This window comes from Betta splendens, chromosome 12 (genome assembly GCF_900634795.4).
Source record: "Betta splendens chromosome 12, fBetSpl5.4, whole genome shotgun sequence".
In the NCBI taxonomy this organism is placed as follows: domain Eukaryota; kingdom Metazoa; phylum Chordata; class Actinopteri; order Anabantiformes; family Osphronemidae; genus Betta; species Betta splendens.
Genome location: NC_040892.2, coordinates 11,784,751 through 11,810,444, shown reverse-complemented (window position 1 = coordinate 11,810,444; position 25,694 = coordinate 11,784,751). Strand labels below are relative to the sequence as shown.

The 25,694-nt window shown below is 45.3% G+C and overlaps 5 protein-coding genes across 7 annotated transcripts; 3 read left to right on the top strand and 2 right to left on the bottom strand.

The window, feature by feature from the left end:
- Positions 1-117: 117 nt before the first annotated feature.
- uap1l1 (UDP-N-acetylglucosamine pyrophosphorylase 1, like 1) lies at positions 118-4,122 on the bottom strand. Its single transcript, XM_029168652.3, has 9 exons — positions 3,451-4,122; positions 2,868-3,072; positions 2,606-2,781; positions 2,357-2,529; positions 2,032-2,225; positions 1,050-1,190; positions 780-959; positions 615-678; positions 118-527 (listed from the first exon to the last, which is right to left on the bottom strand). The coding sequence occupies exons 1-9, from the start codon at positions 3,728-3,730 to the stop codon at positions 441-443; spliced, it is 1,500 nt and encodes a 499-aa protein (XP_029024485.1). The 5' UTR covers positions 3,731-4,122; the 3' UTR covers positions 118-440.
- A 456-nt stretch (positions 4,123-4,578) lies between these two features.
- On the bottom strand, positions 4,579-11,562 carry slc25a25b (solute carrier family 25 member 25b). The gene is made up of 11 exons (XM_029168651.2): positions 11,414-11,562; positions 10,731-11,159; positions 8,228-8,354; positions 8,050-8,137; positions 7,830-7,941; positions 7,030-7,188; positions 6,799-6,951; positions 6,621-6,728; positions 6,349-6,516; positions 6,121-6,271; positions 4,579-6,008 (listed from the first exon to the last, which is right to left on the bottom strand). The coding sequence occupies exons 2-11, from the start codon at positions 11,082-11,084 to the stop codon at positions 5,824-5,826; spliced, it is 1,605 nt and encodes a 534-aa protein (XP_029024484.1). The 5' UTR covers positions 11,085-11,159; positions 11,414-11,562; the 3' UTR covers positions 4,579-5,823.
- Positions 11,563-13,578: 2,016 nt separating this feature from the next.
- Positions 13,579-16,491, top strand: naif1 (nuclear apoptosis inducing factor 1). Its single transcript, XM_029170032.3, has 3 exons — positions 13,579-14,175; positions 14,644-14,685; positions 15,261-16,491. Exons 1-3 carry the CDS (start codon positions 13,731-13,733, stop codon positions 15,788-15,790), a joined length of 1,017 nt encoding a protein of 338 aa, XP_029025865.1. The 5' UTR covers positions 13,579-13,730; the 3' UTR covers positions 15,791-16,491.
- A 418-nt stretch (positions 16,492-16,909) lies between these two features.
- Positions 16,910-18,647, top strand: dpm2 (dolichyl-phosphate mannosyltransferase subunit 2, regulatory). 2 transcript variants are annotated; one of them, XM_029169938.2, is made up of 4 exons: positions 16,910-16,994; positions 17,508-17,597; positions 17,679-17,781; positions 18,021-18,647. In XM_029169938.2, exons 1-4 carry the CDS (start codon positions 16,992-16,994, stop codon positions 18,074-18,076), a joined length of 252 nt encoding a protein of 83 aa, XP_029025771.1. In that variant the 5' UTR covers positions 16,910-16,991; the 3' UTR covers positions 18,077-18,647. The 2 variants fall into 2 exon arrangements, with proteins under 2 accessions (XP_029025771.1, XP_040929192.1); XM_041073258.2 differs by lacking the exon at positions 16,910-16,994 and adding an exon at positions 17,017-17,199.
- Positions 18,648-19,617: 970 nt separating this feature from the next.
- pip5kl1 (phosphatidylinositol-4-phosphate 5-kinase-like 1) lies at positions 19,618-25,631 on the top strand. Of its 2 annotated transcripts, none has more exons than XM_029169611.3 (10): positions 19,618-19,861; positions 22,575-22,757; positions 23,078-23,128; positions 23,220-23,374; positions 23,617-23,741; positions 23,986-24,020; positions 24,108-24,163; positions 24,254-24,366; positions 24,460-24,622; positions 24,843-25,631. In XM_029169611.3, the coding sequence occupies exons 1-10, from the start codon at positions 19,847-19,849 to the stop codon at positions 25,231-25,233; spliced, it is 1,287 nt and encodes a 428-aa protein (XP_029025444.1). In that variant the 5' UTR covers positions 19,618-19,846; the 3' UTR covers positions 25,234-25,631. The 2 variants fall into 2 exon arrangements, with proteins under 2 accessions (XP_029025444.1, XP_040929142.1); XM_041073208.2 differs by lacking the exon at positions 19,618-19,861 and adding an exon at positions 21,047-21,867.
- Positions 25,632-25,694: the final 63 nt, after the last annotated feature.

The following is a 25,694-nucleotide window of genomic DNA, read 5'->3' as shown; positions in this document are numbered from 1 at the left end:
GGGAATCGTTTCCACTGTAGGAGAAAGTTAAAGTTCAGCTGCAATGAGGCGCATGTCCTCCTTTATTAGAGGAATGATGAATGAGGATGATGAGTAGAAAGGTCTATTTCCACTAAACAGCATTTTCTCTTCAGAGTTTTATTTCAGTTGTTACTGATGAAAACACATTTCCCCGTAACATCCAATAAGTACAATAACATACAATTATCCTTGAGCAGTGGAAGACTAGATGGAATAGAATAAATTTACTGGCACGGTTTGAGGTAAATGCCCAAAAGCTGATGCTGGTCATTGTTTCAGGTCATAATTTGTGTTTCTTCCTTAAAAGAGAGAATCTGAGATAATAAAACAGCAGTTTCATATGGCTTTTTGGTTTATCACCACACAGATATGCTCCAGACTGTTCTTCATGCTGTGCTTCATCTGCTGGACCCTCAGCATTAGTGAGCCTGCAGCTCCGCGGCCCTCTTCCTGTCCAGAATGAAGGGAGTGCACAGCGTCTTCCCTCCCAGGAGCTGCTCCAGGCCCTGACAGCGGAAACGAGAAGGCGGTGGAATTACAGCACACTGTTGTTCAATTAGTAAAATGCTTTCACGAATCATTCCTGTTCTCACCTCTCCAAAGTAGGAGACGAGTGGTGAAATCTCACACTGGGCCACAGGAGCGTTCCCTGATGCACTGCGGACACAGACATAGAAAAGGAAGCGTTAAAGTTAAAGCTGGGGCTGCTGGGTAATTAGCTCCGGGAGGAAACCGATGAGGGTCTGGCTTCCTCTGACCTGGACGGCAGCGCGTTGCCCTGGTCGTCCAGCAGCGTGGCTCCGGCGGCCGTGGCCCAGCGGCAGTGCTGGGCCAGCAGAGCGGTCCGGGCAGTGGTGGGGGTGTCTGTGGCGGCGCCGTCAGCGTTCTTCAGCGGGGAGAACTCATCCTCCCGGGGGACCTCGAACGCCACGAAGTTCCTTCCAAAGACAAAATGTTTGCAACAAGTGCGAGAAATCAGTTGTCATAATTTACGCATAAGGGGAAAACCATGTGGTTCTGGTCAATACCTTGAGAATACGAAGACGTCAAAGACGAATTTCTCCATCTTTATGCCATTGGGTTTACTGGGTTTGACTTGATTTCCACATGTGTCAACATAGGGAACCTTCTTGATTGCAACATGTTGTTTCAGTTGGCCTTTAAATTTTCTGTGGAGCAAGATCAAAAGGTATTTTTCCGGGATATGAAGACGACACATCTGCAATCATTTATATAAATATATAATAATATATATAAATAATACATTCTGAGATAATCTGGCAAAAACTAATTGCAGGCCTGATGGTTAATATGAAGCAATGTCCTGCTCTCCTGGTGTTCTGTCCCTATTCTTGAGAGTGTACTGCAGGAACTGAAGTGCCTGTGCTTCTTTACTTCAGTTTATTTATTGGATGCCAATTTGACCTTAAAGAATTGAAAGATACAACTAAGCAGAAAACCCAACAAATCCCACTTTAGCAAGCGTTTTAACTGAATACAATAAAGATGAAAAACTCGCACTAACTGAAGACCCCTCCGGTGTAACAAGGCTCCAGTTGGCCCATCTTCCTCCGCTCCTGTCTGATCTGTCCGTGTGTGTTCTCAGTAATAAGAACATTAGCGATACACAAGTATCGGGAAAGAAGAAAGCAGCACATGAAACCTCATCGCTGTCCCTGTTTGGGCCTTTTTTCACAACCACCTCTGGAAGAAAGTGGGTCGGCTCGGTGTTATACTGCCATGACTCTATCCTCCTTTAATACTCGAGTAGTGGGAGTTTTAGACACGTCCGGCTCTGACACAAACATTATGCCTGACTGGAGGAGACAGCTCCACAGGGTCATCATTACAGTTTGGTTTACTCATCAAGGTTTCAGTTTGCTGCCTCTGTGGCTTTAATAATTAATTAGGCCACACATGGACATGTCCTGTTGCCCCTGCTCTCCTCTACAGACGAGCATCCTCCACTCACAGTGTCTAACTTTACTATCAGTGACAGGTGGTGCTTACTCTGCCACGTCCTGCAGGAACGACCGGGTGAGGAAGTGGTTGCAGATGTTTCCCGCGCTGTAGACCAGGTCCCCCTCAGGCCCTCGGATTTCTGCTGTCTCCATCTGGATCTCGCTGTATTCGACCACCTGGGAGACGCCTCGTACCCTGCAGACGACGCCCACTGGCTCTGAGGCACTCACCTTCTCCACCACCTGTAGGAGACGTTACACGTACAGTCACACTCTTGCATCATTAACAATAACTACGCGGTGCATCTATCTAGTATCTAAATAATGAACAGCTCCTTTAATGAGCCATGATGCACGGAGTGATGTGACCCGACCTTTGCTCCACAATCTGCCCCTTTGCTCACACAGAAGCCGATGAACACAGGGTCGGCCAGCTTCACTAGGATGTTGTCGACGCAGTAGACGTGCAGGTACTCCACCCCCCTCCTCCTCATGTCCTCCAGTACCTTATTGTCCACCAGCGCCTGGTACAGGCCCCCGTTGCCATCTGACAGGGAGACAAGAGCAATGCGCCATTCCCACTGTGACGGACGATCAGCCTGTGATGACAGTGAGGTCTGTACCTGGGGCCATGGCGATCTTCCCTTTCTCCTGCAGGATCACCTTTCCGTCAAACGTCACCGCTGGGATCATCCTCTGCTCAAACAGCACGATGTTTGACGGCTCCAGGCCAAAGTAGTTGTTCTCCTTGAAGAACGTCTCCGTGGGAGCGAGCGTGAACTCGCTGGTCATGATATACCTGAAGAGGTGCAACCGTCCCAAGCTTTAACTCACATCAAACGCGTCTCTATCTGCGTGAGCCTAAACGCCGCCGTAGGATCTTACCAGGGAACCGTGCATGTTGAGCCATGGCCGGCGTCTGCCAGCTCCTGGATCTTGTGAATGCGCTCTGCCTGGATCTGGTACAAGGTTTTGCCACTTGGAAGCCCAACGTTGTACATCCCTTTGGGATACTGGACACCAAGACGCGTTCCCTGACCTCCTGCCAGGAGCAGAACCCCAACTCGATTCTGCGATATCTGCAGCAGCCCTGTCAACGAAGGGAGAGGTGTTTGTGTTCAACAGCTTCCATCTGACTCTGCTGACTTCATATGTTTTATACTGATTCTGGTAGCGTTAATGTTCAAAAGCATCAGTACGTTTGGAATAGAAGGCGGTTGTTCAACAGTATCCAGGATGTTTTTTTCCAGCTGCAGTTTAAACCTAAACATTTCTTTGCATAAGCTTTGATAAATAATCGTTTTAAATGGAAAATGGGACGGCACCTCATTGCGGCTCGGTGTCTTTATTCACTTTGATCTTTTAACTTTTTAACAGCCTTAAAGTTGCATTGCACTCAAACTTCGGCGTCTTCTTCCTCTTTGTGTGTACGTGCGTTACCGTAAACCTTCTAATAGCCGACACTCACCTTCACGTCGCCAGTCCGCGAGGGAGCTTCGGTCGCTCTTCCGGACGCTGCCGATGCTCTCAGGCGGCACCGGCTCCATGCACTGGTCGAGGCGGGCGGGCGGGGAGGCTGCCGCCTTCGCAGCCCGGTCGCAGTGTTCCTTCAGAGTGTCGAGGTCCAGCTGAGACAGCTCGCGGAGGAAGGCGGCCCTGTCCTCGTCGCTCAGCTCCGGCCAGAAGCGCAGGACGTGGGACTGTCCCGCCGCCTCCAGGCTCCGCTTCACTCGCTCCAGGGACGACATGTCGCGCTCCTCAGGCGAACCGAAGACCTGCTTCGCATTCCAGCTTTGTAGGAAGTGACTGACTCGTGAGGAACTCGTGACCAACGCGCTCGGATCTAACAGGATCCTGCGGCACAGAGGTCGGATGCAGACGGATGTAACGCAGCAGACGATTGTAAAAAAAAAAGTCGTTTTGCAGCTACGGCTTCATATGAACGGGTCCAGTCAGCAACGAGCCACGAGACCAACGCTGACTCAGTACTTTATACCGCACATCAGCTGACTTCTGGACTCTCGTGGGTCTCCATCGTCTATATCCCGCATACTCAATATTAAGCACTAACGTAAAATACGTAAAGCTGCAATTCATCATTTACAAGTACGTGAACCAGATGTACCGCTACCTGTAGATTAGATCCACAGACACACCCACCCGCAGGTCAGACACTCACACACTGACCCGCTGGTGGTCAGCGCATCCACTGGTTGTTAGGATTTATTTTCCTGGATGGATTAACAGACATCAGTTCTGGTTTATTTGTGCATTAAACCCAACACAAAATGCAAATATTCTCTTCTCTTGTGAGCTCAAAGCAGAACTTAATCAAAATGACACCTAAAACAACTAAAGATTAAATTTAACAGTTTAACCCACACAGATCTGTGGTAAATGTGTCATATTCACCTGCAATAGGCTTCCATTTACTCTGGGGATATAACAGGATCTTCAGTCAGTACTTGACTGAGTGATATTAAATGATACTAACCCTCAAGTGTCTGTGTATTTTCAAAAGAAGCAGGAAATGTGTGATGATTAAATAATTCTTCCTACAGTACCTCAATAATTAGACCAGCTCCAGATTCAGAAATCCAGTTATTTCAGTGTGTTGCTTTATTTTAAACAATGCCTGTTGTGAAGTCACTTCTTAACAACGACCCTCGTTCTTTATGAGCTAAAGAAAAAGTAAAATTAAAGCAGAGAACCTCAAATTAATGCCACCTTTGACAGTAACACATGATGTAGAGACCTTTGCACACAGGCACCGGTCCTAAAAGAATCATTGAAGCTCTGGGTCTAATCTGCCTAATAGTAAAGATTAAACTGTGAGTTTTATAACGTAGTAGCTCTTAAATGAAAATGCTTTATTACAACAGTAAAACAAGTAAACATTCGACGAGTGATTTCCAACCAGTCTCTGCTTTACCAGGTAGCGAAGCACCTGCTAGTAAACAAAGGAGAACAGCTGGTAGAACAAAACTAAGGCTTCATGACTCCAGATAGACGTCAGACACCCACATCTCAAACATACATGTACCCACACAAGCAAATATTACAATAAATGTAAAACAAAACATATTTTCAAAAGGACACATCATTGAGAAACTCAAGGAAAGTCAACATTCCATTATTCTGCAATTGTCACTTGTTTGACCAGTAGTAAATGTTCACGTCGTTCCCTTAAGAACCATCACACCGTGACAGCTCACATCATTTACAGTTGTCAGTAACAGAATTTCTAATAAATAAGATATTATTAGAAGAGCAGAACCAGGATTATGTTACATCAACACCTTCGACTTCCCTTCATTCCCATGAGATGCAATATCCATGACACATGACAACACTGATTGGGACAAACAGTCGTCATGGTGATTATTCCTGGTTCCTAAGTAAGGTTAATCTGAGTCTGAGGGAGGTTTATACAATGTTTTAAAATTCTAAAGGTTCTGGCACTAAAAAGTAATTTAAAACATTCTTTATACACTTTCTCGAGGGCTGTGCAGAATAAGTGGGTCACCGGATCGGTTCTGTCCACGTCAGCTCAGCGCACAGGTTCTGGAGACTCGGAAACACTTTAACATGTGCCTTAGCAGCAACGTCCCCACAAGTCACCGATACACCAGTCTTCAGTAAACGCAGCAGAAATGCACATCGCACATTTCTTTACTTGCCCTTCAGTTACATTAACAGCAAAAAACAATATAGTGTAAATGTATTTGAATTTTAATTTAACTTTCATCTTTTACCAACAAAGTGTCCATGAACATTAGCTGGTGCTTCTCCAGCTGTTGGTTTCAGCAGCTTCTTTCTTAGAGCCCATCAGGGCCCTTCCTCACGTTGACTGAACCCTTAGTGTGACCTTGAGGTTCTCGTACACCACGTAGCTGATGCTAACGGAGGGAACAACCTTCATGAAGTTGGGTGCCAGGCCTCGGTACAGTCCCCGGGTCCCCTCGCTTCTGAGGATGTGTCTGAACAGGCCCGTCATGCTCATCTGAGGACCTCCCTGCAGTGTCGCTGAGGACCAGAGGGGAGACGCACGTGAGACAGAGGCTTTTGTTTCTTGGTTCTCGGGCCGGACTGTACGTGAGGATGTCTGCCTCATACCATCGCTGCAGCATTGACTGACCTTGGGCCTGCATCCGGGTTCTGACCAGCGCGAGCGGGTAGCTGGCCAGTTGGCCGCAGGTGCTGGAGGTGGTGCCGCAGGCCAGGAGCACGAAGACGCCTGGATCGGCGCTGTCTGTGGCGAAGTGCTGGAGCCACCAATTCTTCAGCGTCTACAACAGGGGACAGAACAGACAGGTTGAACGATGAAATGACCGACTCAACCGGGCTAACGCTAGCAAGCACACACCTCATAGACGGCCAGGTCGATGCCAGCGTAGGGAATGATGCCCAGCATGTTGGGTATGTAGCCTCTGTAAAAAGCAGCCACACTCTCCTTCTGTAAGATTTGCTTAGCACAGTCCAAGATCCCGGAGTACTGACCCGTCGTCCTCAGAGCCAGTCGTGTCTTCAGCACCTGAGAACAGGTGAAAAAAAAACGGCTCATTTTCGTACATATTTAAACAGCTTGCTACACTATAAACCTGGTTTATACAGCATGAAGCCAACAAACAGACAGACCTCCATAGGGTAGATGCTGCTCTGAGCGATTGCTCCAGCCAGAGAACCAGCCACCAGCCTCTCAGTGATGCCCAGCGTCTCCTGGTTGCTCCCGATCAATCGCTTAATCTGGCAGAGAGGACAACTTTGTGTTAAGCAGTAGCAGGAGCTAACTGCTCAGGTGTGAAGCCGTGCGTACCTGTTCATAGGCCATGAATTTAATGGCAGACTCTGGGGCGATCTTTATGACGTTGATGCCGTTTCCCCGCCACAGCGACCTCAAACCTCCCTCTCGGATCATGTGGCTGAAGCCCCCAGCGACATGCATGCTGTTACTCCTGGAGGCGTGGACCTGTGGGACAGAGAGCAGCGTTCACAGGCTCCGCCCCCCTGTGGGTGAACCCTCCACCGTGTATGAGCTGCCCGTTACCTGCATTAGGACCTTGAGTCTGTCTAGAGGGGCAGTGCACGTTCGAGACACTGCCCCTGCGCCGCCTCCGGCCACCAGGTGGCGCCACCACATTCCTGTCTTTTTCTCCTCTGCTGTGAATTCATCTGGTACCAACATACTCTCCCCGACATCAAAGATCTGTGGGAAAAAAAACAATACGAAAACCGTGAGGTACAGATATCAGCAGGACATCTACTATGATGAAGAGAATAACAGCTGTGCTTCTTAACACAACTTCTGCTATAAATGATTGGATATCTTATTATTAGTGTGTTAAAGGCTGGACGTAGCAGTTACAATCAATGTTGAGACATGGGAACCTCTGCTTTCATAAAATAAGTCTTGTAAAACAAGATGAAATCCTAGATCTCGTGATCTCTGACGACACCAAGGTTCCTTAGTAGAACTTAAGGTTAGTATTAAGTCATCAGAGCTGGGAGGTGTCCCTGTTCTGTGTTAGATGTGTGGGTTTCTAAAGGCTCAAAGGCAAAACATAAACAAGTGGAAGAATTCTCACCCTCTGTCACATTTTGCATATATACTGATTTAAATATATGTATATAAATGATTAAAGGGTGATTAATAAAGTTACTTTAGTTTTAAACAAATTATTAATAGAATATAATATAAAACTATTATTAATGAAAACAGTGGCTTTAGTAAAATGATTTAAATGATCAACCAGTGACTGATGGACTCTATGAAATTATACATGTATAATTCCAAACAGCATCCAAACACAAGCAGATGAGACAAGACTCATGTTTGTTGATCTGCACCGTTGAGTGTTTCCAGTGCAGGAGGATCTCAGGTATGTTGTCTGCTGGATGCAGGAGGTGGTAATCCCTCCACTCGCTCCACTCCACCGTCATGGTACCATTAGTATCCATGCTGCAGACAGACAGAAACCACACAGGAAGTCACGGCGTGGCAGCACGTCTCAGTTATCAGACACGCACACGTCCAGCGCTTTCTCACACTGACAGGGTCGCCTCTCACCTTTTAAGAATTTTCTCAGCCTGCTCCTCAGAGATGTTCACCCCCAGGTCACAGAGGGACTGCAGGATTTCCTGTGAGTCGATCCGGCCTTCACAATAAAACATCATTAATCTAAGGTAACTTCCCCATAAAAGGTCAGTTAACAGCAGTCGGTAGGTTTCAGCATCGGGGGACGTACCGTCATTCTTCTTGTCTAAACTCTTGAACACCAGTCGGAGTTTCTTCTCATGGTCTTTTAGATAGTGGACGAACTCCTTAAAGTCTAACTGTCCGTCCAAGTCTTTATCGCCTGCTTTTAATACTTTCTGTAAAAACAGAAAGAAACAAACAAACAATTGAGGGAATGAGAAACAAACTTACAAACACAGCTTCACTTCATCTGTAAAGGAAATGAATGTGACCTAATCAGTGTTACCAAGGAGGGCTGTGAAGCAGCTTCCACCATCTCTGCATTCACACACATAAGGACTAATTGACAAACAACCTCTATAAAAGAAAAGACAACAATATTTCAACATTAGAACTTTTTTAGCGGTTAAATGATTTACACACGAATGTCTGGTCTGATGTCTGTGGGGAGCTTTTAGAAGGATATCTGATAAAGGTTGAATGTGTTGGAATGACTTCATGACCCACTTTTCCCTCCCTTTTGAAAATCTGTGGTCTTCTTTGAGTAGCAGCACTCCTGCTAATCACTAGCAGAACACTGTGACGTGTTTCCATGGAGACCAGTTTGCAGGTCATCCCCGTACCCAGCAGCCCCAGTTTGGGTTTCCCCTGGTAACTGGGATTCAGCAGCCTTTCAGTGGCTGCTATTCAGCACGTCCCACACAGTCCTTAGTGGGTGTTTGTGCAGCAGTTAGTGGACGAATTTCTTTCTTTGATAAAAAAAGAGTGAATTTATGCTCATGTATAAAACAGAACAAAAAAAACTTTGACTGTTTTCATAATTTACAACATCTGTTTGGTTACTTTCTGCTTGATTTGACCAACATGTCAGAAACTTAATGATCATAATCACTTGTGGTCATGTTGCACAAAACACAATCGCTCAGAGTCTGAAACACGTCTAAAAGGAAGAAATAGTTGTAGGAGCACTTCACAGTCATCTAACCACGGCTCTATTAAAACAGCGTGAGTGTGTGTGTGTGTGTGTGTGTGTGTGTGTGTGTGTGTGTGTTGCACACAGTACTATAAGAGCCTAGTACTAGCAGAGCCTCATCTGACACATGAATAGAAGCAGAGATGATCAACATTTCTGCTTAAATGCCCCAGGAGCTATGTTGTATGTAAACAAGAAACGACAAAATTGATATTAATATGAAGGACCTGTAGCTGCAGCTGGTGACTGTCAGCTTGCATTGGAGCAAAAATAGACTGACAAAATACACAGTATTGTACCCATCAGGGTTCTTTTAAGATCCCAAACAAAAAAAACATTTTTAAATTTTAAGTCGATAAAAATATTATGCACGTTAATGCTTTCAGCCAACATAAGCCTTGATCAGTCATTTCAAATATTTGTTATTTTACAGTTAACCCTCTAAATGCCAGGATTTTGTCATCCATCGTGTGAAAACTGCACATTCAGCAAAATTGAATAACAACAGTAGCACTTGTCCTTTGCTTGACCTGTAGTAATGAGCTACACTGTCCACGCCCACGCTAACGCTCCCCCACACACAGACACACCAGAATAGTTCTGGGTGCGTGGAGAAGTGAAATCTACCAAACTCAGTTCAGCTGTTCTATTCGCTTAGAATCGTTAAGGACTGAAGATAGAAATATGAAGTTTCACATCAAGATTAAGGACAAAAGCTGTGATGCATTCTTGCAACACCAACATACAGTAACAATAAACCACGTAAATAAATGAACTAATCCGTGCACATAAGCTGTTCGGGTTCTGATCTTTTCCCCATCACAACCTCAGCACCTGTTGGTTAACATGACATCCACCTCTCACTGCCCTCTGCGTCACAACGTCGTCCTCATGAATGGGAACACAGCTGTTTACCGCAGCCCTCAGGGCTGCTGCTGCGTCAGGATGACGGCCAGGCGAGTCATGGCTCCACTGACACACATCCACCTCCACTAGAGCTGCCACCAGCTGCAGTAGTATGTAGTAGTATGTGCTGTATTGTGCTTTAACTGTTATTTTTCCTGTATCACTATCATTTTTGTTACTGATAATATTAATAAAATCATATTATTGTTAATACTGATTATTATTGTTATAGTTCACCTGTCCAGACCTGATACTGGCACAAACTGCATTCATCATTATTATCAAAGTCAAACTCAAACTCAGGCCAACATTCAGAGAGGTAAACTACAGTCCTGCACCTGGACAAAAAGCATAGACTACTTGAAAAAATGTTTTAATGAGCATGAGATTTGTATTCATAGTATATATTATATTATTATTATTAATATTATTGATGTCTGTCCTGATGATTGACAGCAAAAGGGATCCCCAGGTATCACAATACTTAGGATTAAGTTGTATAGGTTTTAATGACATGCTACAGTGAGTTAGGACTTGTCTGAAACTCAAATGCAGTAAACTTTAAATAAGTTCAAATAATTAAATAAACGGAGAAAACGTCGTAGGAGACGGCAGCAGCACACCCACTGTGACCCCACAGCTCACACACAGGAGGAGTAGGAGGGCGCCTTACCATCAGTTCGTGTTCAGTGCGATGCACTCCCAGCTTCTTTAGCCCAATAGTCAGGTCACTGACACAGATGCCCCCGTCGCCGTTCACATCCAGAACCTGGAACAACACTTTCAGCCTGGAATCCTGCTCCGGGCTCCCACACACGTCACAAAGCTCCACGGGCAGGCCGGGATCCGAGGCAGCGTCGGCGGCCATCGACTCCCTCGGTCCCGGCTCGGGGGGCAAAGTTGATGAGGGGTCCTTGGCGTGTCCGCCTCCGCCGCCCGGGTCCACACCTGGGTGCGATCCGGACGCCCGGCACTGGCAGAATACATCCCTGAGCAAAGGGGGCATCAACGAGCCCTGCTGGTGCATCTACGAGCGCCGCCGGTGCGCTTCACTACTACCAACCGAGAGACGTTACCACGTCACGTGTGCCTCCATTTCAGCCTGAGAAGCAAAAGTGAAACGCCGGTTAACATTCAGTTTATCTGTGATAAAAGTTAATCGTTCGTACCAATTTCTGATAAAACCATCTCACGCCGCTCTCATAACTTTACCGAAATCAAATAAATAAATAAATAAATAAATAAATATGAAACGAGGCGAGGTGGTTAAATGACGAGAAGTCTCAGCTGTCAGCACTCTGGCTGTTAAAATATGTTTATATGATTTACATAGACCTTCAAACCCGCAATAATTACCTAATAACGTCTGTTGTTGGTATGATGTTTATTCCGTTACTCTTGGAAGCCGTCAAACACAAATGTTTGAATTGTCTTCGTAAGCCGGGTGTGCCAGATGTCTCGCCCTATCACGCGAGATTACATCATTACTGCGTTAACGTTTGGAAATCGAAGCGTCGTGACGCAACAGGAATTGGCTGCAGACAAGATGGCGGAAGGTTTGACAACATCCGAAACTCAAAAATCGGAAGCTGCATTTTGGCGGGCGCTTTTACAAGTTTCCACGGTTTTTATGTGAGACTTTATTTAATAACATTACATTTCCATTTTATTTATGTAAAAGGAGGCACTAAAAAAATCAATTTTTGATATTAAAAAAAATTAATAACAAAAAGTTTCTTAAATTTAATTCTGGAGCCTGGTCCACAGGCTTCTATATATATACTTTTAGTCAAGTCTTAAATATTGATCCATTTGAATAATGTAAAATTTAGATTAGAGCTGAAGCCTATGAAAATGTATTAGTATTTAAACTATCAGGATAAAGTATAATTTGGTATATTTGTATATGGTATATTTGTATACTTATAAGATATAACTTTGAAAAATCAGTAAAGTCAGTAAAAGTTGTAATATTTGTTAATAACATAGCATCAGGTGTTTAATAAAAACAATAGGGTAGAATGTGTGACATTTTTAAATAATGTTTTGCCTGAAATCACCAAAGTCCGATTTCCAGTTCTAGACTTATTCCAGACTTATTCCCAGACTTATGGTTTGAACTGTTATTGTTAGGTGTTAGCACTCTGACCTTTACCTTAAATATGAGCAATGCAAAAACATAATGAAGGATAGTATAGTATAGCAGGAAATCTGCTACTGCTTACATTTGTGCAAACCAGTACAAGATTTTTACCTAAACACTGTGCAATAACCCCGGCATTGTACTGTGCCAAAACGTCCAGTTAAAGTGATCTTTAACTGTTTTTCATTCTGTGGCGTTATTTTCTTCTCTGTAGTTTGCTGTTGTTTGAAGTAATTTCCCTACTGTGGGACTATTAAAGGTTTTCTTATGTTACTACTACTTATTTGGATATTTTAAGGTCCCATCAGAGATTAATTTCAGAGGGAGACAGAGCCATAGCTTTGCATGTTTTTTGCACATTATATCACCAGGAACAAAGACTGTGCATTGGTTATGCTAACACAGTGAAATCAGGCCAACGTGAATATGTAAAGACCCTTGTGACGTTAGTTTGGGTATGCAAATTATTTTGATGTTGCTTTAAACATTTATTGGTGTTTTTCTGTGATCCTTGTAAATTATACTTTAAAATTATAGTAATTATATTGCTTTATTTAAAAAATAATGTACCTCGTGTTTTTGGCCAGTGCTGTTTTATAAAAAGTGAGATTATGTAAATTTAAATATTTCCATTTTAACTGCCTTCTATGGTGACTGAACCAATCAGTCTAGACTTAGTCCGGATAGGTCGGTCTTGAGCATTTACTACTAAAGCCTTTTTAAATTTGATTTTGATTTGACATTTTTGATTAAGATTAAGATTACAGTATATGCATCTTAATCATGGCCTGTGTTGGAGCAAACATTTTCACTTGGATTAGAGATGCAACACATGTTGAGAGCAGAGGAGACCACTAAAACCAATAAAACGACAGGACCAGATAGGACATCTTCAACCTGAACCTGGAGAAGCAGGGGCATTTCTGTTCTGTGCTGTTGAATGTATTTTGTGTCCATGATAGACAAAACCTTTGACCTGTATCAGTGGAATATTACACATTTTGTATATTTTTCATATTCTGATTTGGTATTGTAAATACTTTTACTTTTGTAAAATGCAAGAAGCAAATTTCCCTGATAAGTGATGATCAATAAAGACTTATCCTGCGTTTTTAAACCTTAATTTTTCCGTTTTAAAGTATATACAAATTCATTGACATTGTACAGAACCTGTAGGATTTTCATATGTTTTTATTGCAACTGAGAGATTTAATATAATAAAGAAAAGGGTAAACTCAGTTTTTCAGTTAGAAAACCGCGTCAGTTTCTATTGGCTTCTGAAAACATAGTTTGTTTGGCTCATTGATGATTGTTGTGTTTTTAAACCAATAGCAACAGAGAATATTGGCCGACTCTATGATTTTCAACAAATGAGGTGAGAGTGGGTGGGGCTCCAATCCAACTAACGTAGCGTTGCCGGAAGAAGAAGCCGATTCTGGAAGCCATTGCGTTGCGCATATCAGTTGAGTAAATCCTATTTTTGCGTACAATACGCACAATTATATTTCTAAAAGTGGTATTTCAGTAATTATGGCATCGATTGCGAAAAAAAGGAAAATGAATTTCTCGGAGAGAGAGGTGGAAATTATAGTAGAAGAAATAGAGAAACAAAAGCACACACTGGTTAACCACTTCAATGCTGGAGTCACCCACATGGCAAAGAATAACGCTTGGGCAGAAATTTTGAAAAAGGTGAACGCTGTCACCACATGTCCCAGAGAGTTGCCCGAGGTGAAAAAAAAGTGGTCTGACATGAAGACGGAGGTCCGGAGGAAAGTGGCCCAGGCGCGGGCTGCTATAGAGGGGACGTCCGCTGACTGCACTCCAGTTCCCGTCGTCCTCACTGCGATGCAGCAGAGGATCTGTAACCTTCTGGGGGAGGCCACCATCATCAGCCTGCCCGCAGGAGACTCGGATGCTGAGATCACCTTACCCGTCACTATGAACGCCGCCGCCACCGTCACGCTGGCAGAGAGTAAGTTACGCAAAGTCTGAGTGAAGAGCAAAAGTAAGAAGAGAAAAAAAAAACTAAAGGCAGAGTTTGAGATGGTCTGACTTTTCTAAAACGTCTCGTTGAACTAGGTCAGGTTTATTCCAGGGGTCCTGTTCAGAGGCAGCTCAGCAGAACTGATAATGATTAAAAGGTTGGACTTTGGGATAAAAACAGAAAGCAGATCCAGTTGTCAATGAATCAAACCTTTTGTGCTGTGCATCACATGTCAAGAGCCCAAACACATACATGCAATATTAAAGGTGGAGAAAACAGAAATTCTCATATTCGTAAACAGAGGCAGATGTCAGTAATATCTCCAGATGTTTCTGATGGGTATGCTTCTTATTTGCTGTCATTTTATAGTCATAATGATACTAGTGTTTTATAGCAAAAGTGTTTATGTGTGACTCCAACAGCCACAGTCTGTTTCTTCTGCTTTGTCGTATTCAGGTGGTTCAGCTACAGTCTGCGATGAAGCAAAGCCACTTAATGGTAAGTCTCAAACCGAACAAAACTATCACTGTACATCTCTCTGTATGTGAATATAACAGAACAGGTAGAGTGGGGAGGTTTGTTAGATATCCTTCGTAATAGTTTCTTGTAGTTTCTAGTCTCTTGGGACAAAGTAAATGTTTTGTGACACGGATCTGATTTGAATTGGGCTTTGCTTGCGTTCTCTGCTGAGCTTTATATACTGCACATGTTATGAGGGAAAAACAGGGTTCCCCTAAGAAAATGGTGAAGGTTTTAGAACATGCTTCAGACAGAAATGGACTTGACCAGTAGCTTTAGTGAATCACACAACAGCTGCTGGAATCACAAAAAACTAAACTACAAAATGCTTGACAATCATAAAGGTTTATGTGCATTTATTAATCTCTCCTGTCAAAGAATTTTACATTCTAATCATAATAATATTTGTATATACACTCTCTGACTTGATATTGTCTTAGTGATTTGAAGAGCGGTGTGTGACTGTATCAGTCTCCACTAAATTTTTTTGTCTTTTGCACTTTTGACCTTTTTGATTACTGACTTGCCACTGAACAGATCATCTCTGTTTCCAGCTGAAACAACCTATCACACCTTAGAGGATGGAGGTGTGGTGGAGTACTGCACCACTGTAAGCGATGCCACTGCCACTGTGGTGGCGTCTGTGGATACTCCGGTGGAGATGCTGGCCTCATCTTCAGCTTCCCCACCACCACTTCAGAATCAGACCAAACCCCAGGAGCTGAAGAGCCGCATCGCCCTCAACTCAGCCCGACTGCTGCAGGAGCAGAGAGTCACCAACGTCCACATCCGGGAGATCGCCCACCACCTGGAGGGCCAGAACGAGCTGCTGCAGATGATGCGGCGCTCTCAGGAGGCGCAGGCCTTCGCACAGGAAAGACAGGCCCAGGCCCTGGAAGGCACACAAGCTGCCGTGCTCGCTTTGGTGCAGATGCTCAGGCCAGCTCTCAAAGACCTGCGCAAGTTCCTGCAGAGTGGGACAGAGGTGGCGAACAGCTGCAGCTCAGCAGCAGGTGGAGTGTCTGACGGGCCGGGAACCGAGGAGCAGAGCCGGCCCAAAACGCCCCCAGCTCCTTCACAATGAACAGAGGGGACACCAGAGACAGTGTGTGTACAGCCCTGCCTCCTTTAGGCGCCGGTGAGCAGCCCATGCATGCAGGCTGGAGACTGAACTATAAACATAGAGCTGCCTGAGTGAGAACAGTACAGATCTTTACATATGTTTCATTCTTTGGAAGCATTTACAAGGTTCTGTTAAAATTGTATTTTTTTACAGCCTGTCAAAAATGAGTGGAGATATTTAACAAATGTTTGATATTCAACTCGTGTTTTTAAAGTCAATGAGCTGATTTAAAATATTTAATTTAGTTTCTACATGTCATTTAGTACAATTGTAAAAAAAATCTATATTCTGTGTTTCCCTAAAGGCTGCATCATTAATGATCAACCTGCAGAGGTTGGTGTGTGTAAAGTACGTTTCATCACAGGTGGATCAGCAGGATATGTGAAACCTGCCTTTAATGTGAAATCCCACCTTTGTGCCATATGTTTCCCTCGTACAACCAACCTACAGAGGTTCTTCATCATTGTGGCTCCATGTCTTCAGCTGCAGTGTGACGCTGAGAACCCTGGTTTGGGTATCAAGGCTGTTTTTTGGCTTAATGGGGACAAACGAGTGTTTAGCATTACGCTTCTCAAAATGAGAGTGACCAGAAATGTGTACGTTTGTAAATTGACTAGAAGTACTATTGAATCGAGCCATTAAAACGGACTCCAGTACAAACACTAGGCTGCACCTTTTTCTTGATAAAAGCCCAACACAGTTCATTGACGGGACAGTTCATTATTTACTTTACTTATTATTTACTTTATTTAAGTTTTTTACAAATGTGTGTTGATGGCCGTTTAGCCTGTAAATCTTCTACCTGGTATTTAGCTGACAGAGACAGACACAGCATTGTGTGATGGCGACACAGGTCTGGTGGACATAACATGGCTTAGCTATAATATTAAAGTTTATAGTAAATATTATAACTACACATTAGCCTCATATTAGTAAACACGACCAGTAAATGGAATCTTATTTGGGTTAGTTTATGTTGTTCATGTCGCCTGTCTGCTCTGAAATTATTTATGTTTTCAAATTCAAGAGTGTTTATGTAATTTAGAAACTTACCTGTTTGGTGCAGTACTCCCCTTAATCCGTGTGATGGCGCTGATAAGTCGCATTTACTACACAGAAGAAGAAGAAGCGGAAACGTCACCTTTCACAGTACGCGTTCGAAATGGTAAGTTCTGTTGACGATCTGGCTTTAATAGAGTTCAAAACGTGCGTCTGGGAATCTACGGAGACGAAGGAGCTCGTGTTCAGTCATTTCAGTTTTCAGTCGATGACGAAGCTAACGTCGACATGAAAAACATAAGGAGGTTTTAGTGACCGTTTTATTTGGGGATTATTTACCCTTTAATATAAAAATGCTGCTCAGTTAGAATGTGAGTATAATATCCAAATAACGGGCTGTGGTTTATCAAAGTTACGCATCTATTTTATGTCTATTTCTCATATTGTAATGTGTCTTTATATTTCCTACACGTATTTATGATGCGCCTCATTTTATATTGTTGTGTATATAATATACGGGCTAGAGAGAAACGAGACTTTGATACACTGCACGTGTTACACGTTGAGTTGTATTCACAGTAAAGCTGTCTCTGACTGTTTTTGGTCGCGCTAAGCATCTGTACCGTAATTCGTAGAAGAAACGTGCAATGACGAGACGCAGCGCACTTTGTGTTTCCAGGCTACGGGAGTGGACCGAGCGGTTGGAATGAGTCTCGTTGCCTTCAGCCTTGTGCTGTTCACGTACTACTCTGTGTGGGTCATTGTCCTGGTAAAGTACATCCTGTCATTCCTGCCAATAGCTGATGAACTTTAAGTGTTCTCTGCTGAACCAAACCGTGTTCCTTCACAGCCTTTCGTTGACAGTGACCATGTTCTGCACCAGTATTTCCTTCCTCAGGAGTTCTCCGTGATTCTTCCAGCTGTTGCAGCTGTTGTGGCTCTTCTCTGTATAGGTAGGTCCCTGAAATATGCCTGAAAACCAGTGATTTTCTAACCCAATGTTGCTGTATTACTTACTTATTATTATTTTTCATTACTGAAAACACTAAAAGTAATTTTTGTACTTTTTTGTCACACAAAGGTGAAGTAAATGTACAGATTACACATTTAACAAACATGCCAACTTTCCTTGAGGCTTCTTGATGATGAACTTTCATTGTCAGAGGTGATGTGTTATGTATATTCCCAACAGGTGCCTTCACGGTAGTTTTAATGTGGAAAAATCGCAAGCCAAAGAAAGTGGACTGATCTCTGGGTGTCGGCTGAAGGAGCGTAGATGAGAATTGGCCGCTGTCTCCACGAACAACCGTCACCAGCATCAGTGTCCTGTTTTAGATGAAACCCTCCACTCTGCGCGTTCATATACGACAGATTCTCCTTGCAGTTTCTTCTCTTGTTTGTTTAGTAACATGAGGTTTCTATTTTTCAGCGTTGTGCGTTTTTTCTACTGTAACAGTGTAACGTGTGTTTTGACGGGTCTAGGGTTCATACTGGGTTTCTTCTAGGCAGAAACCACTGACAGTCCAGATGGTTGAAGTGGTTGTTTTAGGTCTTACTCGTAAAAAGCAATAAGACTACAGAACCCAGATGCTGTCACACCTGTACATTTATACATATCATAATTTAGAACACCTGTTGTGACGTTAACAGAAACACTTTGATGTGGAGGATGAGACGGTGTGTGCAGCACTCAAAGTGATGAGTCCTATGGTTCTGATGATGTTCTGATGATTATGTTTTGTGTGTGGTACTGATTTGCAGTGAGGCTGGAAATGACCATCCTCCTTTCCATATTTGATAAAAGACATGCTGGAACCTGTTTGGGTTTAGTTTATTTTACATACATTCATCAGCAGCTTTAGTGTCATTTTCAAATGACTACAAACCACAAACATTTGTAAACCGAAAACCGGAGAGAAGCCGGCGGCCGCAGGCTCCTTTACTGTTTCACCTGCTATGTCTCAGCTGCTGTCAGAAACCAGAATCACATGTTTCAAACTCAGTATAATTGTATAAACCAGACTGAACGCTGGTTTCTCCCTAGCGCCGAGCGCCATCTACTGGGCAAACAAGCACAATGTCATCTCCAAGCTACAGAACCACCTGTGGCTTTACACACTTTACTGAAGCGCTGCTCTTTCAGGACAATTGCAGTTTTCTCAACACAAACCCAAAATAAAGACATCCGAATCTGAAGAATGACTGAGAATGAGCTGCGTATGTGATGTCTGAGAGAAAACTCTTAAGAAGATAAGGAGCTTATAGGAAACAAGTGTGGCCTGAGCCTCACAGTGTTCTGACAATGGCAGCAGAACAACATGGCGCTGTGCTGCTGGTGTTGCTTTGGGCCAATCTTCATCATTGATGATGCTGATAATGATGATGGGACCATCATTATTATGGACACGTGGCTAATGATCCATCTCATGATGATGATTCATATTTTATTATTTGTGTAATCTGGATGTGAGAATAAAACTCGTTTAGTACTAATGATAATGATAATGACGAGGCTTCATTGATTTTGCTGTACACAATAATAATATCTGAATAAAGCTGAATCATCCCAAGTGTTTGTTGTTGCTATGTGTGTGTGTGTGTGTGTGTGTGTGTGTGCGTGCGTGCGTGCGTGCGTGCGTGCGTGCGTGCGTTGGTGTGTGTGTGTGTGTGTGTGTGTGTGTGTGTGTGTGTGTGTGTGTGTGTATGTGTGTGTGTGTGTGTGTGTGTGTGTGTGATGGACCTATACATGGTGAACCCGCCCCTCGCGTGATTGACAGAAGAGCCTTACGGGGAGTGAGGGTGGTTTTAATATTTGAGTTTCTACGTCTTTCATATTTGTTTTAGTATAAATCAGAGTTTCTACTGTTCTCGCTGATGTTTCGCCGATCGCTCTCCGCTCGATGTCTCTCCGCTGTCAGTCCGCAGATGGACACGTGACCACACACACACACACACACACACACACACACACACCGGTCCCGTTCGGCGGCTGACACAGACCTGCTCGGATCCTCCGCCATGAGTCACGTCGAGGTGAGTGAAGCGCTTCATCTTATAACAACTAACGTGTTTAGCGGTAAAAAAAATATGACTATGATTATTTTGACGTTGGTTCGTGCGTTTCTAATAAACTCAACGGTCGCAGTAATGCACGTAGTGAGATTCATCAAAGTACGCGAATATGAGCAGCAATCTGCATAAAACTGAGCTTGAAACACGTGAATGATACAGACTCTACGCCAGAGTGAGTCGACACGTTTTTAACGTCAGGGACCAGACTTTACGGAATAAACGAGTTTTTAGCAGCACAGAATAAATCTCCATAGTAACTAGACTGAGTTTAACTGTTCCTGCTTTGACGCAACCTATAGCCAGAGACCAGTTCAACCAGGAGATGGTGAATCCCTTCTAATCCCTTGTCCTGGTTTGGTTCAGTTTTCCTCATAGACATTGAAACGACAGATTTATTAGTTATGACACAAGATCCTGTACAGAACAGTGTAACACTACAGGTAACAGCTCCTCATCACAGCAGCCTCAGCACTGATCCCAATGATCTCTGCCTCTGCAGCATAAAGGAAACCATAACACTAATACTAATGCTTACATAAAAATGCAGTCACATGATAGTAATAATATTAATAGTAAGGATGGATTTCATCCCAGACCTCAGTGTATTTATTTGTGGTTTTGATTCACTGCAGATGTTGTCTTCATGTCAATTCATAATGTAAAGAAACAAATCCCACCTAAACACGACAGCAGAGCAAACCTGACCCTCTTTTCCTGCTTCTACTGGTTGGAGAGACATGATAAAGAACATAGACAAGGCCACAGGCTGATCAGGGTCCAGCCATCACTGACTGGAGGCCTAAGCTCCGCTGAAGGCTCTGCCTCCCATCCTGGACGTAGACCCTCCAGAACCACGGCAGACCACTGAGCTCAGAGGCCTGTGATTCTGATCAGCTGATCGCTCCATTCCCTGCAGCAGAGACACCACCCGTCAGCTCCACGCTCCACCGTGGGCAGCGCCGTTGCATTGGATTTCTGCCACACACCATGTGTGTTGAGGACAGAGAATGGAGAATTAGCCTCCTCTCGCCATAAAACCTGTGTGTGTGTGTGTGTGTGTGTGTGTGTGTGTGTGTGTGTGTGTGTGTGTGTGTGTGTGTGTGTGTGTGTGTGTGTGTGTGTGTGTGTGTGTGGCATGTGGCAGTGACTCAGCCCAGTGATGGAAAGTGAGGCTTCATTTAACAATTGATCTCCTGACTACTCTGCAGTTACTGAACTGCTTTTGTTCCCGCCCGGTGTTCAGCGGCAGCAGCTCTCTAACAAAGGCTCCACTAAGCCTCAGCTCGTAAACACGGTGCAGCTTATTGCAGCTACAACGGGACGCTCCAACGGTTCGTCTGTGGACTCACATTCAGACGCAGGACGTCTTCATGTTGTGTTTCAGCCTGATTAAAACCTGCTTCTGACAGTCTGTGCTGGCAAACACAAACAGAAGGAGAGAGAGAGAGAGAGAGAGCATCATCTGCAGCTCCACCAATAATAAAACCACAGACATGTAGCACTAACAGCCAATAGTGACTACAGATGAGGAGCTCACACAGCACCAGGTCCTGAGGCTAACGTTCCCCCAGTGGGAGGCCATTAGGCTGGGTAGAGGAGGCCTACCAGGCCACCTGGAGAACCGGTCACATGGTGGTGGCATCAGGAGGAAGCAGGAGTACCACAGTCACAGACACATGATGGAGCAGCACAGTAGAGAGCTGCAGCCAGATGTTTCCATGGACCACAGCTGGAGGTTCTGCACCATTCTGGTGGAAACCCTTGAGGACTTTGGCTTCCACTCCTCGTCTCGCACCACTGTCACAGGGTTAGACTGGACCAACACGTGGACGGCTCCAGCCTCAGGGCGGCCTGCTGATACCCCTGCTCTGAATGAGCTGCTCCTCAACACCAAAAAGAAGAAGCTGATCATCGACCACAGAAGGGAGAAGGTTCCCAGCGTCAAGTTCCCAAGAGTTCACATAGAGGTGGGTCTGACCACAGTCTGGCGACAGACAGGATGACGTTGCAGATGGATCAGATCACTGCAGAGCCGCCCGCTGCCAAGAACAGAGCAGCACTACAGCCCCACCCGCTCCACCAGGGACGGGGGAGGAGGCTGCCAGCTGCTGAGTGTGTAGCAGTGAGGCATCGAGCTCAGCTCTGGCTCTCTGGGACGGAAGCTGGACCTGACCGGTATCTGCGTGTTGTGGAGCCTGTAGTCGTGGGAGAGAAGCTCCACTAACACTTAGGTTCAGTTATGGATCCCAGATTAATGCAGAGGGAGAAACAGGCCAATCTGCCTCATTGAATTATACAGATTCCTAATAAAACCATGTCTCTAATAATATAAACTCATTACTTTGATGTTTGCCAGTGAGCGTCTGGTTAACTAGTGATGCATTATTAACCTGTGGCTGCTTCAGAACCATCTCCTGCCATTAAGGACACTTCTCCTTTTGTGTCCGTCTCCGTGGTAACCTGTTTAAAGGCTCAGTCTGGTACACTTTGATTTCCATCACTTGGAGCCCAGCAGGACGTGCAGCTGTTTAATCAACACAACTGGAGATTCTGTCAGACTGAGGACGACTGAGGCTGAACGTCAGCCGCCAGATGCTGTGGAGTCGTTAGTGACCCCGAGGAAGTCAACTAGCTTCATGTAAGCCTGACTGTTTGGCTTTGTGTGTGTGCGCAGATGCCAGCGGCCCCTCAGATCCCCGGGACGAGGAAGAGGAGGCGGTGGGGGGGTCTGAGGCAGCAGTGGAAGCTCCTGGGCCTGTTTCAGATCGATGAGCAGCACGACTTCTACAGCCTGACCTGCATGATGAAGGAGGGCTTAGCTGCCGCCCTGCAGCCCACCATGGAGACCGCGCCCACGGTGAGGGTCGCCACGGCAACGCTTCACATTCTATCACATCGATGAACATGAGAATCGCATCGAGAGTCCAGATGTGAGACAGGAAACAGTGAGCAGCAGGAGGAGACGCTGATTCAGCACTAATCACCTGAACATCCTCTGGACAAAGCACCAGTGTGTCCTCCAACAGCTTCTCTGTGTCTCACTCTAAGCAGTTAACTTCATAATGTTCATACAGAGACGGTTTCAACGCTGAAGACGTAGTTTATTACATTGAGCCGGATTTCACTTAGCTGTGAAGCGCGGCTGTGAGTCATGACAGTTTCCTTCTTTTGCCGCAGGACGAAGTGTCAGACGACGACTTCCGCTCCGAGGTCACGCGGGTTCACGAGGTGAGTTCCGAGCGCGCGCCTGTTGTCGCGTTCACGGCCGCGCGGCGCTGCGCTGAGCTGAGCTGAGCTGCAGGCGTGCGTGTCTGCGCAGGACTTCACCATGGAGACGTTCGCCGGCCCGGTCTTCGCCCGCCTGCGCAGCTCTCTGGGCCTGACGGAGCACGAGTACCAGCAGTCGCTCTGCTCCCACAGCTGCTACCTGCAGTTCATCAGCAACTCCAAGAGCAAGGCCGACTTCTTCCTCACGTGAGTGGACCCCCAGGCCTGGCCCCGGGGGCTGGGTTTAGTGGAGCAGGAGGTTCGGCCCATCTGAAGAACACGTCCTTTCACGCTCAGACGGATTTTATACACATTTGAAATATTTTCACAGACGTTCAGAACGTGACGTTTGGAAATGAGGCTTGACCTGGACCTGGCAGCACATTATGCTACACGCTACATGCTACACGCTGGGCGTTCCTCTCTGCTCACTCTCTGCTTCTCACCAGAAACGACAAGCGCTTCTTCCTGAAGACCCAGAACAAACGGGAAATCAGGTTCCTTCTGGCCAATCTGAAGATTTACATGGAGCATCTGAAGAAATACCCACATTCACTGCTGGTCAAGTTCCTGGGTACAGTAAACATATGAACATGTGTAAACATATGAACAAGTGTAAACATATGAACAAGTGTAAACATATGAACATGTGTAAACATATGAACAAGTGTAAACATATGAACATGTGTAAACATATGAACATGTGTAAACATATGAACAAGTGTAAACATATGAACATGTGTAAACATATGAACATGTGTAAAGTCATGATGAGACTCTGGAGTCTGAACTGAACCTTGAATACTTTGTGTTTCAAGGTGTCCACAGGATCAACATCCCGCTCAAACTCAAGGTACGTCTGATTTATCATTTTGTTCATAGGATGTTTAACAACATTTAAAGTTCCGTTTGTTTACTTCTGGTTTGTTTTTTTGTGCAGAAACATTTTATTGTTATGCAAAGTGTCTTTTATCCAGATGATCGAATCAGTGCCCGGTAGGTTGGACTCATCTCACCAGTAACCACAGAATGACCCGACCAGCAATGCTTCGTGCTGTGCTTTGATGAGTGCTGATGTGTTGACAGATATGATATTAAGGGCTGTGAGGTGAGCCGCTGGACAGAACCGGTACCAGAAGGAAGCCCCATCATTGTGGTCCTCAAAGACCTGAACTTTGAAGGCCAGTGCATCACTCTGGGTAAGAACCCGCGTGACCGTTCCTGCTTCTGTTGTAGCAGCGCCGCTGGACCCAGTGTTCAACAGAACCCCCGTTGGTGTCTAACGTCTGCAGACCAGCAGCGTCCGTGGCTCCTGCAGCAGGTGGAGATCGACACGCGCTTCCTCCAGAGGCTCAACGTGTTGGACTACAGCCTCCTCCTGGCTCATCAGAACCTACAGCACGACGAGCGGCACCAGAACCTCTCGCTTGCTACGCTCATCATGAGAACCAAGAAGTAAAACACAGCAAACAGACACTCACTGTAGAAGAATGGAGGTTGTTACTGGGTTTTGATGCTGGACATGAAAAGGAGCCATTAGAGACAAATCTGTTCTGTGACCCATAAACTAAACGAAACCTCTGACATATGACATATATCCAAGCATTTAAAACAACAACTGTGAAGGTTCTGTTGTGGTTCTGTTGAGGCTCATTGTCATCATCCCTCTCTTCAGGTCCGTGAATATCGGTTCCAGCCCCGCTCACACCGAGGTGGCTGCGGTTCCTGGAGCGGTCCCGGAAGACGAGCCCACTTCACCGGTACCGGGCCCAGACGACAGCGGCTGCTGGCTGCAGCCACGGGCAGGAGCCGCAGACAAGATGCCAGAGTTCCGGGCCCAGAACCGGCGCCTGCTGCCCGATCTGAAGAACCCTCTGCACGTCATCGACGGGCCGGAGCAGCGCTACTTCATCGGAATCATTGACATTTTTACCGTGTACAGTTTCAGGAAGAGGCTGGAGCATCTGTGGAAGCGACTGCGACATCCGGGCCGGTCCTTCTCCACGGTCAGCCCGCGGGCCTACAGCACCCGGCTGTGTCGGTGGGTGCAGAACCACAGCAAGTAGGCCCGGCCCGGGAGAGGAGCGTGATCAGGTGACACCTCCACATGCACTGACATCATCTTTGCAGCCTTTTCCTTTTGCCGGTGCTCCAGTCGCAGCCTGTCCTGGTGTTTGTGTCTCTGTGGGACCACAGAGGAACCAGCTGTTCTCCTCCCACGTGGTCCTTCCTTAATAAATGAGACAAACCCACCGGACCATGAGTGGGAAAAGCTGAGACGCAATATGCAGCGCCGAGCCCAAAGACGAGTGAAGCTGTGATTGAAGGTGTGTGAGCTTCATGTGAACAGGATGAACCCAGTCGGAGCATCTACCTCAAAACCATTAAAGCTGGAGGAATATTTCAGCCTGACTGTGCTGCTTTCTGTCACGCAAATAATAAAAGGGTTTGATCTGAACACCAACACACGACGTTGAGCTTCAGTCTGAGGTTTGACTAAACCTCAGCCACGTGGCGACGAGGTGCC